Below are 18,744 nucleotides of genomic sequence, written 5' to 3'. Positions count from 1 at the left end.
ATTGATAACCTCTCCTGGTCTGGACAGTTCCTGTCTCGGCCAGAGATGTCAGCAGAGAGCACTGTGTCAGACTGAAAATAAAACACCATTTCCTGCATGACATACAGCAGCTAATAATTATGGGAAGACTTGAGACTTTTTAACAGAAGTAAATTACAAATCTAAATAACTTTTTAACACTAGTTGATTTGAAATAAAAAACATTTCGCTGGACAACCACTTTAAAGTCAGCACTCATGGCATTGTACGAACTAGACCAGTGCTTCTCAATTCCAGTCCTCAGGCCTCACCAACAGGTCATGTTTTGAGGATTTTCTCAGTATTTGACAGGTGATATAATTATAATCAGTGCATCAGGTACTATCACAGGTGTTCTTTGTATGGGAAATCCTCAAAACATGACCTGTTAGTGAGGCCTGAGGACTGGAATTGAGAAGTACTGAACTAGACTTTAGACATTCCAGCATCCTACAATGAGGAAAAGTAGTATCAAATATTTTTCAGCCCTAAAAATATCCCAACAAAAAGCGAAGCATTTCATATCACCTGGCTTTTTGGATCAAATTAACTTAAAAAAAATAAATAAATAATAGAATAGAGGTGCCCCTACTTACCTCGGCTCACTAATGTCTGTAGAAACTTGTCCCATGTTGGGTAAAGGCTGGTGTTCACTGGCTGCGCATACTGCTCCAAGACCTGTGGAAGTTCCTGTGCAATCCTCTGTAGGGCTTTTTCCTAATGTATAAGTTAATGTGATGTGAGATCCTAATTTATTTAGGTAGTGACTTATTTGTACTCGTCCACTTGATATCATGTTCATGTGAGACCATTCCACCATCCAGACCCATACAAACCCTATGCATCACTACAATACATAGACATTATATGGGCAGTAGGGGGCAGAATAGAAAGTAAATCACTTTGTAGGCTCCTGTATGTAAAACAAAGACCTATTAGCAGCATCTTGGCTAAGTGGTTAGCAGCGCTGGGGTTAAATATGACCAGGGCAAACAGTACATGGAGTTCCTATGTTCTACAAATGTCTATATGGGTTTCCCTCTTCACATCGTATTGATTGGATTCCTATGAAAATTGCCCTGGAAATAGAGACACGGAAATTAGATTGTGAGCCCCACTGGGGACAGGGACCAGTGTGGCTGTATTCTCAGTGGGATGTAAGTGCTATATGAATAATAGGCAATGAATAAATGATGATAGCAATACACAGACATTTGCCCCTTCCCACCCTTATTCCCTAGGTATTCATTTATAAAAACCTCTTGTATAAATGATTACACATGTTATCACAATAGCAGGTCTCTTTTATTAGCTGTACATATCTGAATATTATTATTGTAATCGTAAAATAAAGTCTATTTCCTATCATAGTAAAAACACAGGTACATTACATAAATTCATAGTTGATATGTGGCAGCGTAAAGGGAATAAAACCTACATATCCATTCTGCTTCACAACATATAGTGTACGTAGATATGTATATGACTGGTTTCAGACAAGTATAATACTGACAGATCTCTCTGTCCATAATACAAGTCCCAGTCCGACCACAGGTCTCATGACCTCATGTGAAAACAGCATAGATTACTATGACTGTCGGGTTCATGTTAGACCTGTAGTTGGAGTGGGACGTCTAGCTGTAATACAGATGCAGACACAGCTATGTATTTTATTTAACAGGCTGGGTGGAATAAAAGGTGGAATAAAATGCCATTATTATCCTTGGGCATTTTGTGTGTGGTACTATTACATTGGGGATCACTGGAGTGCAGCACTAAGGTATAGGGATGTGTTATAGTTGTAAAGAGGGCACTGGGCAGAATAGCAGATAACCTGGGGCTCAGGGGGTCAGCAGGCACAATACAGGATAGCAGCAGCATGGCTGTATTCAATGTTGTCAGGACTGGGAATTTTTGTAAAAGTTGGGTCTGGGCTACAAAAGCATGGGAGGCAAAGATGTCTCTGCAGTTAGGTCAAAGGAAGAAGAAATCTAAACAGTAGTTTGTGTTGGATGCAGAAGGCTGACGGCATCTAATTAATTCAGATTGTTTTTGTATAGTCTGCAGTATGATATTACTCTGCAGACTGCCGTTATTGGACCACTATATGGTAGCAGTATTATTGATCATATTGGTCCTTATATGATGGTTCTTACAATAATCTCATCCATCACTATAAAGAGGATGTACCATCAGGTACACTCTCTTTAAAATTACACATGAGTTGAACGTCGCCGACACGTCGCTGGCCGTGGTCCTTTTTTTGAACTGCGGCCCGGTTCCCACGTACGGCGTGGTTCTATTCATGGCCGGGGATGAAGCACTGGAGGCGGGCCGGTCTGCCCCCAGTGGGAGGAAACCCCCGCCCCTCCATGACGCAGGAACCGGGCCGCGGTTCAAAAGAAGGACCACGGCACTGGCTTTACCGTGCCAGCGCCGTTCGATTCATGTGTACTTTTAAAGAGAGTGTACCTGATGGTACATCGTCTATAAGAGCTTGACAAGTATACACCAGTGGCTGACTGTGTGGTTAGGTGTTTGATTTTCCTTCTGGCTTATGTATATTAGTGTTGTGACCCCCCCCAAAAAAATCTGCCATGTTAGTTTTTTCTACCACCAGGAGGGTTGCTAGGAACGCTTCTTTGGCCGATAATTGGCCTGTGTAAAAGTGACTGCGATTAGCCGAAGAATGGGAAACAATCCCTCCTCGGTGGATCGAATTTATGTACAAATATATTAATATTGGCCTTACATTTCCCTGCGTAAGGGGATGTGTGGCCAACAGCAATGCATTTAAATGGTCGCATGAACAATACAGTATAATATGTTCGATTCATTGTGCCTTCTACAGGCACTGCGAACAATCACCGATCTTGATGATTGCCACTCATTTGCGGCCGGAGACAGACAAAGATTGTAAAGGTCTAAAAGGGCTTAAAGGCTTCCCTTAGACAAAAATTTTGGCAATTGTGCAGACAGGTTGTAGATAGCCTCGTGTGGCCAGAGAGGAGGATGTTGCATAGTCCATGTGCAAGATGATGAGGGCATGTACCAGCAGTTTTGTTGAGTCAGAGTTAAGGAATGAGTGGATTGTTTTTAAGGTGGAGGTAGCAGGAGGTGGTGAGGGCCTGGATGTATTTGTTTTTTTTTGGTATGTGTGACAATAGCAAATACATGCACCTGAATGTCCATACATTTTTCAGCCAATTTTTACATTTATGTTTCATTTTTGTTTGGGCATCAGAAAAAAAACAGAGATTAACCGATCCCATTGATTGCAATGGATCAGCTTTAGTATCAGTTGATGTCAGTTTGTGTCCATTCTGTCTCCTCTATTTTTGAATGAACAAACAAAAAAAGAGGCATGTGGTATTTTTTTTCCATTCAAACAACAAGCAGAAATAAAAAATTAGGCAGGTAGTGTTGAGCAAAGCTGCCAAAAATTCGGGTTCGGCAACGTTTGTCCAAAACCAAACACTCTGCATCTGGAGAGGTTGGTTGCTGCCCTAGGTAGTACTGGAAAACATGAATACAGCCATAGGCCGAGCCTTCGTTGCTGAATCCGAACATTCAGCAAATTCGCTCAACAATATAAGCCAGGTCTTGGTCAATATTTTTTTTTCTCATTTTGGTTAGTGTTCTCAACCAATCAAAGCTCAGCTTTCAAATATTCATGAGCCCTGGTAAAATAAAAACTGAGCTGGTCGGTTGTTATGGCAAACAAAGAATATGTCTGAAATCTCTGCATAGGTTCCATCCCTGACCAGAGTACTATGTAGGGACACAGCCACACCCACACCCACACACTTTAAACTCCAACTTACTACTGTATGGAATGCTAGGACATTTTGCTTTATGACACTGGACAAAGAGAAAATATTGTAAGAAAAAATGTCAGAATATTTTTTCCTCGTTGGCAGAAAAGGAGTTAACAACGGCCTTATAAGAACACATTGCACATCTCCGCTCCTCTCCTTCACTTGTCACAGCTCGGCTGCTGGAACCTGGCCCTCCGCATCCAATTGATGTTGTAGAATCTCTTTCCTCCATCTGGCCTATGAGGCCTGGAGCTGCAGCTATGATATTTTGTCACTGCTGTTTTCTTGCTGTTTTCCTCTATTCTGCTCCCCAGATGGTGAAAATAACATTCAAACTCTTTTTTTTTTTTTTTTTTGGTCTGTGTGTGATTTTTTTTTTATTTGCTTCTAACAATGGTCCTTGGCATCATTTCAATGTTCTACTTCGGTAATTAACAGTACTGATATGGCCACAATTACAAGTCCCCCTCTCTTCGGCAGTAACGCTGTGAATTAGTAGGAGCTAATGATTGCAAGTGGAGAGGGGGCTCGAGCGCAGACGGCGAAGCGTTTTTTTTTTTGTAGGATAGAATAAAAAGGTACAAGCGGCGCGTTCGCGGTGGACGATGATTACCTAGTAATTAGTTTACACAAAGCCTTCTATTTAATGGTGAAACAGTGTAATTAACGCCTGACAGAAAATCAAAGGCTTGTTTTGTAAGCATATGAAAAATTAACACGGAGGGATACAAGTGAATTAAATCAATAGCGAGCAGAACGTGAGATTGATACCTGGGGGGCCCACAAACACATTGCTCTACATGATATTATATTGCTGCTTATTAAATTGCCCTGCGCGTTATTATATCATTTTCTTTATTGCTCTATCATTTTTCATGATATTATTATCAGTCTCTACATACCAATAGATCACCACGGCTAAGTATACATCTTTGTCTTCCTATATTTCCAGTTTTCTTTGGATCAGAACCCATTGAGCTCTCTCGGACACTATGCCCTATGGGCACCTTGCTAGAGATGGGGTTTATTTTATTCTATGTCCTCTGACGCCTCTTGTATCAATATTTAACACCAATGCTACTCGGGTGAGATATAGTGATTATACATGTCTATGGAGTTTGGTAAACATCATATTTCTTTGCAAGCTGATTTGGAAATGATGTGCTAATGCCATACTGCTGGGAAAACCCCATTTGGGAGAGTTGCTCTGAACAATAGATTTTAAATGCAGCCCCTCCGGGCAAGGTTCTCATAAGAATAAGCATTTAACGCTCATTTCCAGACAGCTCCGCTTAAAGGGGTATATTCATAACTGATTAACACCCTGCCATTGTGATCAGTATATTATTTTAGATCTTTACCGTCAATCAAGTCATGGAGAGAGACGGATACATGTGACAGTTTTTTTTTTTTTTAATCTAAACATTAGGGTTAAAGCAGGTCATGCTTTTGGCCGCTATCTCCTGATCGTACAGTTTAGCTAAGGGATAGCGTGAGGGTCTGTTGTCTGTGTCTGATCTAATTTTACTGCAAACAGGGGATGCCATAAGGAATTCACACTCGTCATTTGTCAGCAGAACACAGCGAACAGCAGGAGTCTGATGACTGCCCTAGATATGGGGAAAGCAGCCAAAACCCCACAGTGAGAAAGATTACTTAACCCCTTTTTTGCCAGCCTACAAAAGATGGGGGGACATGAGAGGTGGGGAAGAGGTAGGCTGCACAGCACCATGGGATTTATCTGTCACTAAACAACACTACAGGCTGATGCAGCACAGGGTAGACTGGCGGAACAAATCAAGGAGAAAATACTTAAGAATTACATCAGCAACCCTGATTTTTCAGGATTCTGAAGAAGAAAAATAGGGGTGCTATGTGGTAAAAGTCAAATAATTGTCAACTTTTTAAGACCTATATTATGGCTAGACAAGTGTTCCCATGAATAACCTATGTATATTAACCAAACAAGAGTAGCTATGAATTGTTGGAAAAGTTATGCCGGAAACCTTAAGTCATTTATATCCTAAATGCAGTACATCATGATCTCCAACAGGGGCTACTTTGTATTTCTACATTTTCTTCTACAACTATCTAGGTACCTGAGTCATCCAGCTCACAGTGATAACCACCAGCAAAGGGGTTGGCTGATATATTTATAGTGAATGCTTTGCCTAGATTTTTTTTTTATATATCTTTCTGTTTTTCTTTTTTGACACATTATTATGGGGAAAGCCATCTTGTTTGAACTGTTTTTGTATATGCCTTACAGCAAGGCCCAATGAATATAGACACAGTAAACATCTCCTGACCCTATTCTTTGTATAGGACACATTTGTAAGCATGCTCTGAGACCTCTGTAGCCTGATCATTCTACAGGGTAGGGGAAGATGAGCTGCTGTTGTCTTCTCTATCTACTGTCACCAAAAAATCTTAAAATATATGTTTAATATAAAAACTTGATTTAAACAATAGTTCATTTTCTGATAATTAGTTCCCTTTAAAGATGTCCCCATCGCTTATGATTGCAACAAAATAACAAACCCAAGTTATAGTAATGACATGACTGCTGCGGCAACGAACCACAAGGACAGTGACATGGAAACAGGCCTAAACTATGGCTGCAGCCATTTAACCCAAAGACCAGTAAGATGGACTGACTTGTTGGCACTGCATGGGGCTAAGTATATCTTTGCTTGTTATTTCATCACAATCCCAGGGGGTAGGAACATTTTTAAACAAGTTGAAAACTATGGCAAGTAACCTGAACTAGACTGCAATCCGTAGTGTAGTCACAAATTCATATCTCACATATCTTTCTTTTCCGATGATGTATCTGGTTCAGACTCTGCTCTCTGCTGTTGCTGTCCCCCAAGTTATCAATTTGACTATTGTGAAACAGGAAAACCCACCAAGGACCTTCAGCTGGGACCCAAACAGATGACATTGTGTCACTTATAGATTAGTTATTTGGTATCCTGTAGCTATATTGTGTAATGATGGTATACTATAACGAATTGTAACTGTGTGGAAAATGTATTCCTGGCACCACTGCAGAGTGGTAAAATTGTGCAATATTTTGCACAAACACCACAAATTTAATACAAAACAGTGCTTGTGCAAAAGGTTTTCACAATTTTGCCTCTTCGGCCAGCCCAGGGAATGATACATCCCCCAAGTGTCAAAAAGGATAGAATGTGGCACTCACCCTGGTATGTGCCTACTCTTTTAACCCAACCCGCTGTTTGCAAAGTAGTTGGAATAAGTTCACAGAAGTTATCCTGGGTGAGCACCACATTGTTTATACTTCGTTTCAGCCACTTCAAGTCTCTGGTTATTTGCACCATCAGAGATCTGGAATTGGTTGCCATACTACGACCACCATATGTGAACTGGGTACTAATACAAGCCATTCAGCAGTGCCAGCTGTTACTATTTTCTCTGACTACTAATGTATTCAGTGCTGTAGGAACATGTAAGTAAATGATCACTGGAATATATTACATGGAGCCTTATTTCCCTTTTATTTGTTGTCACATACACTTAACATTAAATTGTACATAATTAAAACATAAAAGGAAACATTGGAAAAAAAAAATCTAAAAAAATTGCTTGAAGGTTTTTACACCTATTTTCAGATTTTTTTTCCCTTTTATGTTTTTATTATGTACTTTTTTAATGTTAAGCGTACCAGATTTTCTCATCACTCAACAATTATTCACCTGCCGATCAGCACAATATGTTGGCAGTGGCAGCTCAGCATTTTAGGGTATTCACTAAAATCAGCTTTTTTTGGCAGGGCCCTTGACACTTTACAATGGGGGATGGAGGGCAATAAAAGGGCTTTATTTAGGAAAAAAAGTATGGATTATATACACCAATCAACGTTCAAACTACACCAATACACTACACCATGCACCAATAACGATAAAACTACTGACAGGAGAAATAAATAACATTGATCTTCTGGTGACATTAACACTAGACAAGCAATGGGATCCATTAGGCAGTAAATGGGATATATTAGTCAGCTCTTGAGTTGATGTGTTTAAAGAAAGAAAAACGGACAAGTGTAAGGACTTGAGTGATTCTGACAAGGGCCAAATTGATTAGTAGATGACTAAATGACAAAATGGCAGGTCTTGTGGGGTGTTCCTGGTATGTAGTGGTTAGTACCAACTAAACATGGACCAAGGGAGAACTAGTCATCAGGGTTATGGGCAAACAAGGCTCATAGATATATGTTTGGGGGAGAGGGGGCTAGACAATCGGGTCCTATTCCACAGACAAATGTTACTACCAGATGCAATAGAAAGGTATAAGAATACATTGTGCATTGCTGCTTGTTGCTCTGTATGATCTGTGTAGCCGCAAACTTTTCAGTGCCAATGCTTACTCATGTGGCCTAGACGGCGGAATCGGGTTTTCTTTTATATCATATGATGGTTGGGTGTGTACTTCACTTACCTGGGAAAGTGATAGCACCAGGATGCACTATGGGAAGAAAGCAAGATGGCAGAGACAGTGTGATGCTCTGAGATATATTCTTCTATCGTGGGTGATAGCGTTCAGGTAGATATTACTAGTACACATACTGCCTGTACCACACTAGGGAAATGTATTCCCTAATGGTAGGACCTCTTTCAGCAGGATCTTGCAGAAATTATTCAGGAATGGTTTGAGGAACACGACAAAGCGTTGTCTCCCAAATTCCCCAGATCTCAATCTGATTGAGCTCAGATTTTATTCTGTGGGGTGTGCTGGAAAAAATATTCCAGTAATGTACAGCTGTTCTGGCCACACAAGGCCTAAACTGACTTAGATTTCTAACTGGGGAGCAGATATTAAATCTGAACCATGAACATATGAGCAGAAAGGAGCAATGGTCAGTAGTGGCGGTGTATTAGCCAGGATTACACAGCCTGCCTGAGATGACAATAACAGCTTCTCAGGCATCAATCTGCTCCATCTTTCTATGGCAGGCACAGGTCTCCGTGATGTGACACACACAGAGAGAGGGGAACTTGTCATTATGTATCATAAACTGTTATGCAAATACCTCAATTTGTAACTATTAACATAATTTAGCGCTCAGAGACATACACTCATTTCTAATCATCGCAGTGGAATGGAGTCTTGTTCTGTCGTTCTTAGCCTGCAGGAAAGTCTTTCATCAAGATGCTGTAATGTTTTAATAACCTGCCAGCGTTCACCGGCTGTGCCGCTGCCGACGACACTCTTACATTGTCCTCATTAAGGAACAGAACAGGTCGGGGAATAACAGGACATTAAAGCATTGCCGGTGTGCAGGATCCTGAGGCTTGGAAGCTGCTGTTACTGACAATGCAGGTCTGTTAACCCCATCTGTGATGAGCTCGGGTAACGTTACCTGTAATACGGACTCACCTGTGCCCACTTCTGCTTCCAGGTTTCGGCACCGTACCTCTGACACTCTTTCATCACCCAGGAATAACATGGGAGGTGTGCAGCGATGTCACAAAAAGCGGTCCCGTTGCTGCCAAATCCATTGTCCACTTTAAATAACCAGCGGGTCACCTGCAGATTATCGATTATAAGTTGGCTCAGGGAATTGAAGAACTGTGAATTTGGTAAAAACAGAAACATATTGACTGATGAACAACACAGGACAAAATACAAAGGGAAAAAGACTCCCACAAATAAGCCGGCATCAATAGCTTTACATACAGGCTTATCCAGTGAGGTTAAGGCTGGGTTCACACTGCATTTTTGCAATCCGTTCAACTTATCCATTTTTAATTGGTTACTTTTAACGGACAGAAAAAAAATGTAGTCAACACTACTTTTGTGTCCATAAAAAAAAAAAAAAAACGCATCCGTTTCGATCTGTTTTTTTTTTTTTTTTTTTTTTTTTTTATAATAGAAGTCAATGGAAAAACGGATGACACACAATTGCATCCGTTTTTTTTGCATAGGCTTTTTTCATAAAACGTATATGTTAAATGGGTTGCAAAAACGCAGTGTGAACCCAGCCTAAGTTTGTTATTTAACTCTTGGTGAATCTTTATAACTCTGAGCCATATAATGCACTAGGTCACTTAGTCTTAGGTAATGCCAAAGCATAACACTATAGATGCCACCAAGAAACTAATTCTAACACACTCAGCTCTGCTATATGTGTAGTAGAAATATAAAGGAAAGCCATGTTTCAGATTAGATGATGGTTATCCATGCGAAGATCTATAATGACTGAAAGAAAGGCTGTTCTTCAGGATCATGACCAGATAAGTAGTGCAAAGTACTTACAAGGTGTCTAACCCTGGATGTGTATCCATTTTATATATAATGGGGGAGATTTATCAGACATGGTGTAAAGTGAAACTGTCTCAGTTGCCCCTAGCAACCAATCAGATTCCACGTTTCATTTCTCACAGACTCTTTGGAAAATGAAAGGTGAAATCTGATTGGTTGCTAGGGTCAACTGAGCCAGTTTCACTTTACACCATGTTTGATAAATCTCCCCCTATGTGTACAACAGTGATGAAAACTATAAGCATATGGAAACTAATCTAATACATAACTCACCAATTGTATGAAGACTTGGAGAAAGCCTCAAAGACACTAAGGGCCCTATTACATGGGACAATTATTGTGCAAAAAATTGCATCTTTTAAGCTGACCATAAAATCATTGTTAATCGTTCACTAAATATTCGCTACATGTTCACATTGTTCTTTTGCTGGGATCAGAAGGAGTAAAAGATCTCAACTTTTAAAACTCCACAAAAAACCTGGCAACAATGAGACCATATACATAATAGATATACAGGACAATAGTAGGTATTGTCTTACACTTTTATTTTACCATTTTGTAATGTCAGTATTTAAGACAATGCCATGACAATCTCTCTGGGCACTCACATTTCTTCAATGTATAAAAAAAAGTATATTTTATTCCATGCTATAAGTATACACCAATACATCAGACAGGACGCGTTTTGGCCCATCTGCAGCCTTTGTCAACTGAAACGCAGCCTGTCTGACGTATTGATGTATACTTATAGCATGGAATAAAAGTATATCAAAATAGAAAAATTAGATTTTCTGTCTTTCTTCTCATTTCAAAGTATCTGGGGACTGTCCTATTGCTACAAGCACCACAAACTAAGCGGAGGGCCGATCCTTTGGACTTTGGAATCTCTCAGTCATGATCATAAAACGTCTGTTCACACAGTGTGGTTTAGAGCAGGTGAAAGCTTTATATTCTACGGGGGAGATTTATGAAAGGGTGTAAATATACACCTGGTGTAAACTGCCCACAGCAACCAATCACAGCTCAGCTTTCAGCTCTGGTAGAATAAAAGAGGAGCTGTGATTGGTTGCTGTGGACAGTTTACACCAGGTGTATTTTTACACCCTTTCATAAATCTCCCCTTACATCTTTTGGGATCCATTCCAATTTTCTGGAATAGACCAATCAAAATTGTGAAATAGTAAAGTGAGGGTCTACCTGCCATAGTGACACATTTACAGAAGGTAAGCTATATTAAACTGACCTCATCGTTCTTGCACATACAGTAGGTGGCCTTCCCCTTTTCATAGGCAATGCAAAGTTAGATAGCACAAGGGAGGCTGTACTTCTCGCCTTCAAGGCCCTTGAAAGAGGGATGGTACATCCCTGCGACTGGATCAAAAAGTCATTCCTTTAGGCATTGGTCACACAGCGCAGTTTTAGCTTACTTTTTGTATCCAATCCAGATTGCATGCATGCACAATTGCTCCAAAACTCTGTATAGGATCCGATTTGTACCAAAACAAAACTATTTAAAACAATGGTCTAAAAAGATTTATAAGTAATAGAGATCAGTGCAACTCAAACATTGCACAAGTCCGATCTTCCAATCATTTGTATACCTGTGGCTAAAAAGGTTGGATGCAGCCCTAGTGCATCTGGAAAAATATAGATACAGCCAATGACCTATCTCTAATAAGTAATATCTACTATGATTATAGGTATAAAGGTGTTTTGTGGCATTAGACAGTCAGCAGGTTTGTCCACAGACACTCAGGGTCCTATTACACTGAGCGATTTTTAACGATTAACGACTAACCATAAAATCGCAAACGAGATTGTTTATCGTTAACCTGAAATCGTTCACCATATTACACAGAACAATAATCGTTAGTTATGATCGTTACTATGATCGTTGTTGCAATCGTTACTATGATTGTTTATTTCTTCTGATCCCAGAAAAACAATGAACAATGTGCAATTACACTGAACGATTAGTGAAAAAATGCGGAACTTGAGCGAACAAATGTGGAATTACAGCGAACGATTAGTGAACGATTAACGATAATTTTAGGTTCAGATCTAAATAAACGATCAACAACATACGAACGATTTTTCGATCGTTGCCTGCAGCTACACAGAACGATTATCGTTTAAATTCGAACGATTTAACGACTTTTCGCACGATAATCGTCCCGTGTAATAGGGCCCTCAGGTGAGCTCCTATAGTACAGCTGGATGGGTGGTCTCTCCAGCATCAGATTACTGTACAGCACCCTTGGCATAAGGACGGCCACGCTTTGTACACATGCTGGGCAAACAAGGAATGTTGGGTAAGTTTAGTAAACAATTAAAAAGCTGTTTACTTCAATAAGGGCTATAGCTCAGGATTATTGCAAGTAATGTGATGTAGTTATAAAACTACTGCTCATGTACACGGCCGTGTGCCAGGTTCATTTTGAAAAGAGATGGAATAAAGCCATCATAATGGTGCCGGTTTTGAACTTATTTCATATGGAGGCATATGCTGCTTTTTCTATCAGACTCCATACAAATCCACATAAAAAAACAACTGTGGCATGTATGGTGACCTCTGTATGCACAGGGGCATTCTCCCCAGATCTCCCGACCTAAGCTCTTACAATATTGTATACATTTTGGGCATAAGTTAAAATGTAAGTAGTTGTCTCATGAAGACAACCCCTGTCCATAAGCTTTATCCGGGCTGATATACAACATAGAGGTGGGGTATCTGCCCAGAACCTTCGCTTGGAGCCTGAATGAAGAGCTGCTCTATATGAATAGCTCTGGTTTGTCTGGACTTGAGCCATCCTTGTACTACATTGACATCTGCAGGGGAAAAGCCTGGTTGACCTCAGAGACAACCACATTCCACATTATATGAAAAGGGACGTGTACATTAGGTACATTCGCTTTAAGACCTGCACTTGTATAGAACAGCGCCGGCGCGAGGAAGCTGGTGCCGTTCTATCCATGTGCACAACTTAAAGTGAATGTACTAATGGTACATTCACTTTAAGAAAAGACCATTCTTGCCTATTATAAGCTATAGACATCAGGTGGACATAGCATTATTCAATTTTTATTAGGTTACTTCTATATATAGACAATCAAATGGTGTTAAAAGCAGGACAATTGCTGCTAGCAGGTACAATTTTACCAATTTAAATTACTGATCTGAGGACACAATGAACTAGCAGATTCATTAATGTTGAGGGCTTATTTCCTAGGCTGGTAATGTACCTAGTTAATATGGAAAAGGAAGGGTTGACACCCCCAAAAAAGTTGTAAAATAAATCTCAAGAGGACAGATGGCTTAGGGGGTGACCTAATTCATGTGCATAATTATAGTAGTGGTTAATACAGCTGTCAAATAATCTATATATAGCCAGGACCACTATAACAAGGGGGCATATGTTACAGAATTTACAGATTTCACCATTAACATAGGGGACTTTTTCCACTGGACATACACATCAGGTAATGGAAGTTTGGGCTGGATGTACATTCAGAAAAGCTTTAGGCACTTTCACGTTTTCCATATTTTATTATGTTGTTGCCTTGTGCAAAAATAAAAAGAAATCATGCCCTCATTCTGCACTCAATTCAACATAATTAGAATGTCAAAACCAAATGTTAGAAATCTTTGATAATTTATTAAAAAAAGGGAAAAACTGAAATATTGCATTGATCTAAGTATTCAGACCCTTTACTAAGTAACTTTGGTGGTGATTCCAGCCTCCAGTCTTCTTGGATATGATGTCCCAATGTTTGCGCACCTGGATTTGGGGATTTTTCTGGAAATCCTTTCAGGCTGTCAGCTACTTTGCTGCATTCTGCTGTCCTTCAACCCTGACCAGTCTCCCTGGTCCCAGCCACTGAAATTACCCCCATAGCATCATGCTGCCACCACCATGCTTTACTGTAGGGATGGTGTTGGGCAGGTGATGAGCAATGCCTGGTTTTCTCCAGACATGATGCTTAGAATTGGGGCCAAAAAGGTCAATCTTAGTTTCCTCAGAGAATATTGTTCCTCACAATCCAAGGCCCGTTCCAAACATCAGAATATTCTGTCCGCAATGGAGAACAGATCACAGACCTACAGAATTATATGGCCCCATACACACGTGTAATTGTTATGGATCCCTGATGGTGCCATAGTTCCTTTATGGATCACATTTCAGTCAATGGGTCAATGCAGAACTGCAGAAGGTTACAGACTGACATCTGCAAGCTATCAGGATTATTTCTGATTATGTAAAAGGGGCCTGAGAGTCCTTTCTGTGTTTTTCCAGACACCGTTCCTGTATCTTTTACTGAGGATAGGCTTCGTTCTAACCACTCTGTCATAAACCCAGATTGGTGGAGGCTGCAGTCATGGTTGACCTTCTGGAAGTTTCTCCCATCTGAGCTCAGCCAGAGTAACCACAGTGTGGGTTCTGTAACCAAGGTCCCTCTCCTGATTACTGAGTTTGGTGGGTTGGCCAGCTCTAGGAAGACTCCTGGTTGTTTCAAACGTCTTCCGTTTAAGAATTATAGAGGCCCATGTGCTCTTAAATAGTGCAACAGAATTTTTTTGTCCCCTTCTCCAGATCTGAGCCTCCACACAGTCCTTTCTCTGACCTGTACAGGCAGTTCTTTCCACTTCATAGCTTGAGATCTATATAGCTATAGCTATGGCTTATATAGACAGGGCTGAGCCTTTCCTAACCCTGTCCAATCAGCTTATTTACCACCGGCGACTCTAATGGAGGTGCAGAAACAGAAGACATGGGAATGGGAGACTCCAAAGATACATTTCAAGGGTTATAGCAATAAATGTTAGTTTCCTTTTCTAATAAATTACCAAACATTATTTTTACATTCTTATTATATAGTACTGATTGCAGATGGGGGACTTTTTTTTTTTTTTAATTTAACACAAGGCCCCAACATAGCAAAATATAAAAAGTAAAATGGTCTAAAGACTTTATGAATGCATTGTATTTCTTTAACATCACCCTATCAGCATTGGCACAGGGATCACAGTGGCATAGTGCTTTTTTTAACACTGTGCCTGGTTCCCGTGCTCAGCCCTGTTCTCTTCTCGTGCTATGCACTGGGGGCAGGCTGGGCGCCCTCGGTGTAACAATATCCTTTCCCCTCTGTGGCGCCTCCATTAGAATCAACAGGGCCACATCACAGAGGGGATATCAGCACGGTGGGGGTGCTGGGCCCTCCACCAGTGCATAGAGCCCAGCCTTCTGTACAAGAAAAGAATGACGCAGAGCGTAGGCAGTATTTTTTTAAAAAAAGTGACCGTGCCACCGGGGACCGTGCCATGCCGGCAACGACTGGGCAATGTGAAAAGAAAGTGATGTACCTGATTGTACATTCGCTTTAAAGGGGTTATCCATCACTACAAAAACATGGCCACTTTTCCCCCCTCTCGTCTCCAGTTCAAATGTGGTTTGCAATAAAGCTCTATTTACTTCAATGGAAGTGAGTTCAAAACCCCACCCAATCTGGAGAAAAGAGAGGGAGAAAAGTGGCCATGTTTTTGTAGCACTGGATAACCCCTTTAAGGTTTTTATGATCACTACTTGCTGTAAGTCAATAGGATTTCTCATGGTCATCCGGGTGGATACAAATGTGTCCTGATCGTAGAGTGGACAGAGTGGTGGCTAGAAGAATGTAATAAACATTCAGTCCTATATGCTCTAGTCGTATCAGTACTAGTAAGCCCAAGTGTAGGTAAAAAAGTAGGTAGAAACACAAACACAATTCCTGGTATATAAGGGTATTTCAAGGGTTAATACTGTTAAAGTCTCCAACCTGTTCTTGGTTATAGATGTCGTATTCTCCTGGTGGAGTAGGAATATTGGCACTTGCAAATATGCGCTTACTTCCTGACTTGGTGCTATAGAGATGTGCCACATTAGGTTCAGTGCCCAGGATGGGGACACCAAGCATATCTGCCACAGCCAGATCATCAGGATGTGGGACTCTTCCAACAATGTAGGTCTCCCGGCCTTGAGTCAAGTTGCGAATACGCTGCAAGGTCTTTGGACTGTACTTGAGTAGAGTGGAAAGGCACATATGGTGATTCTGTCATAAAAGAAGAATAGTAGGTTATTTCTCTACTTGGTTATGGTGAATATTGATTGGTTCACATGCATGTGATCACTACGGCCAATTATGTGTAATCTAGTAAGTTTTGTAAAATTGCTGGGCATTCTTGGGTTCTAAATGGGGGTGGGGGTGTTAAGTCATTGCAAAACCCCTCTGGTTAATGGCTTGTTTTCACAAGAACAAATTAATTGGGCAACTGATTTGTAACTCTTCTGACCCATTTCTGCTATAATATCTGTCAGGGGAGAGTCAGGAAGCTCCCATACACATTAACTGTTTGACTGGCTCTGCTTAAGTTGGTGGGGTCAGCTGACTTGGTCTAGTAAGGGCAGGTCATAAATATATAATGCCTAAAGGAAAAAAACAAACAAAAAAATGCATTTTGGAGATATTTGCAAATGAATTGAAACATTTGAATACATTTACATGCAGAAACAAGTGTTTGAAAAATTCCTAGGGTCTGAGAGTATAATTCACATAAATACCACAACAAGGTATAATGCATAGTATGGTAATATTAGATGCAGTTATTTCTATCTGTCAAAGTGAAGGAAGAAAAACAGCTGTAAATCCATGATAAAGCAACACCCAACCACCTGCCCAATAAACTGCATTGTGTATATGGAATTTTATAAAACCCATCTTTCTATAGTGGAACAGGTGGAACTAATAAAAGTAATGGCAAGTTAATGAAATTGGTTGTGTGTTCTTGTTTAATAACGCTATTATAGGATATTATAATTCTGCATCTGATCTCGGTACAGTCTGTAGCTGCTGCAACACTCTTCACCACTAGTGGGCACCAGCCACAACTAGAAACAATTTCACATCTTCATGCTGAGATATCCTGCTCCATTCTAATAGAACCATCATATATACTCATATAAATATCACTGGGGTAAGGTAGTTAGGCAGTTAGGGCAGGGCTTTATTTCTACTAATATTTAGTATAATTTTGTGCAGACATGCAATGTTTTAGTTTCCACTAAATACAATGTACTTATAAAAATATAATAATGTGGTGTATATATTAATATTACTAAATAAATAAATATAATAATAGTAATAATAATAATACTACAATATTTTACTTACATAAACTATTCTTAAAAAGACTTCTGAATATGTTTTTATTATGCTATTATGTTTATTATATATCTTTTTTTATTATAAAATTTTTTTTTTTGCCTATTGCTTCCTAATATAAATGTGTGTTTTGACTGAGCGCAGACACCACAGAAAACCATACACGAGCCATATAGATCAATCATTTCCAGGTTAAATGGCTCTATCACCGGCGACCAGTTCATTCCACTGCTTAGCCATCAGAAATGTGATGATGAATCGGCGGCTGGGTTGTGACCTCTGCTGTAGTTGAGCTCTTTAAATTGATAAAAGCTGTGGAGGTGATACTATAATCGCTCACATCTTTAGTGCCTTGGAAATGGCCTCTCTGGGAATAGAACTAATTACTACACATCTGTATTTATTTGATCCACGCAGAATTATCCTTCTGTCACTCGGAAAAGAAGCTGCCAGCCTTTTGTATAACGCTAACTCATCCCATGCCGCCCTCCTGGCTTACAATGAGGCAGTAACACTGAGAGAAAATCAATTGGCGATATAAAGAGACAAAAAGGGTTCTGCAAGGGGCAGACTTCATGTAACATCTTGGTATAAGGAGAGGGAGGAAGGGTCTCGGTGTTGGCAGATATCCCTGTATACTGTGCACACATAATATGTGCCTATGTTATAGTACTTATTGCTTACATTACCTATGTAGTTGGGTATTTGGCCACCCTGTAAAGTATGAATGTATAAAAAGATGATTGCAGCATCTGATTTGCTTTTGATATGATGTTATGTTCCATAAGGACTTACAGGGAATCTGTCCACAGCCTCGGGGATGAGAATGGTAAATCTGTCATGCAGCTCGGTGGCATCCTGGGGGTTCCCAGATAATACTGCTGCCTGCAGACCGAGGAGCTTGCGGTAATATTGCTCTGTCTCCTCATCCAGTTTCACAGGGGAAATATAGATGACATCCACATTGGGGTCTACAGGAGAAAAGCTCACAATGAACATAGAGATACAAAGATTCCATTAACTCAGTACATTATGTATACAGTGTACTGCTACTTGCATATATAATGGTCTGTATTATACTTATTACCAGGGTCTTTGAATTTTTGTAGCTTGCATGAATGTAAAATACATTTAGTAATTCTTACATGGAGATCCAGGTCAATGCGGTATAATAAGATGCTGACATTATAGCACCACAGTATAATATTCATTATTATTATTTTATTAAAAGTGAAATGTTATTGTAAGTATACTCTATTCATATGAAGATAGGTAATAAAGAAACCAGTCATAAGCTGTAGGATATATACTAAATGTATATATATATTTTTTTTATCATCCGTAGTTTGTAAGGCCTGGACCTTTGACAAATATCATTGACTTTAATTAGAAGAAAAAAAAATATTTATCGATTTATCTGTCT

General features: G+C 39.9%; 1 protein-coding gene across 3 annotated transcripts in view; it reads right to left on the bottom strand.

The window, feature by feature from the left end:
* Window positions 1–18,744, bottom strand: part of IQCH (IQ motif containing H) — a 78,720-nt gene that overhangs the window by 17,287 nt on the left and 42,689 nt on the right. For 2 of the 3 annotated variants that reach the window (XM_069985993.1, XM_069985976.1), the window contains exons 12-15: window positions 18,117–18,292; window positions 15,939–16,211; window positions 9,240–9,431; window positions 615–735 (exon numbers count right to left, since the gene is read on the bottom strand). In XM_069985993.1, the coding sequence (XP_069842094.1) occupies window positions 615–735; window positions 9,240–9,431; window positions 15,939–16,211; window positions 18,117–18,292 (762 nt within the window). The remainder of the gene's footprint in view (window positions 1–614; window positions 736–9,239; window positions 9,432–15,938; window positions 16,212–18,116; window positions 18,293–18,744) is intronic. The other variant, XM_069985984.1, reaches the window with a different exon arrangement.

This window comes from Dendropsophus ebraccatus, chromosome 1 (genome assembly GCF_027789765.1).
Source record: "Dendropsophus ebraccatus isolate aDenEbr1 chromosome 1, aDenEbr1.pat, whole genome shotgun sequence".
Lineage (NCBI taxonomy): Eukaryota > Metazoa > Chordata > Amphibia > Anura > Hylidae > Dendropsophus > Dendropsophus ebraccatus.
The sequence above is the reverse complement of the archived record's forward strand: the minus strand, read 5'-3'. Positions and strand labels throughout refer to the sequence as shown.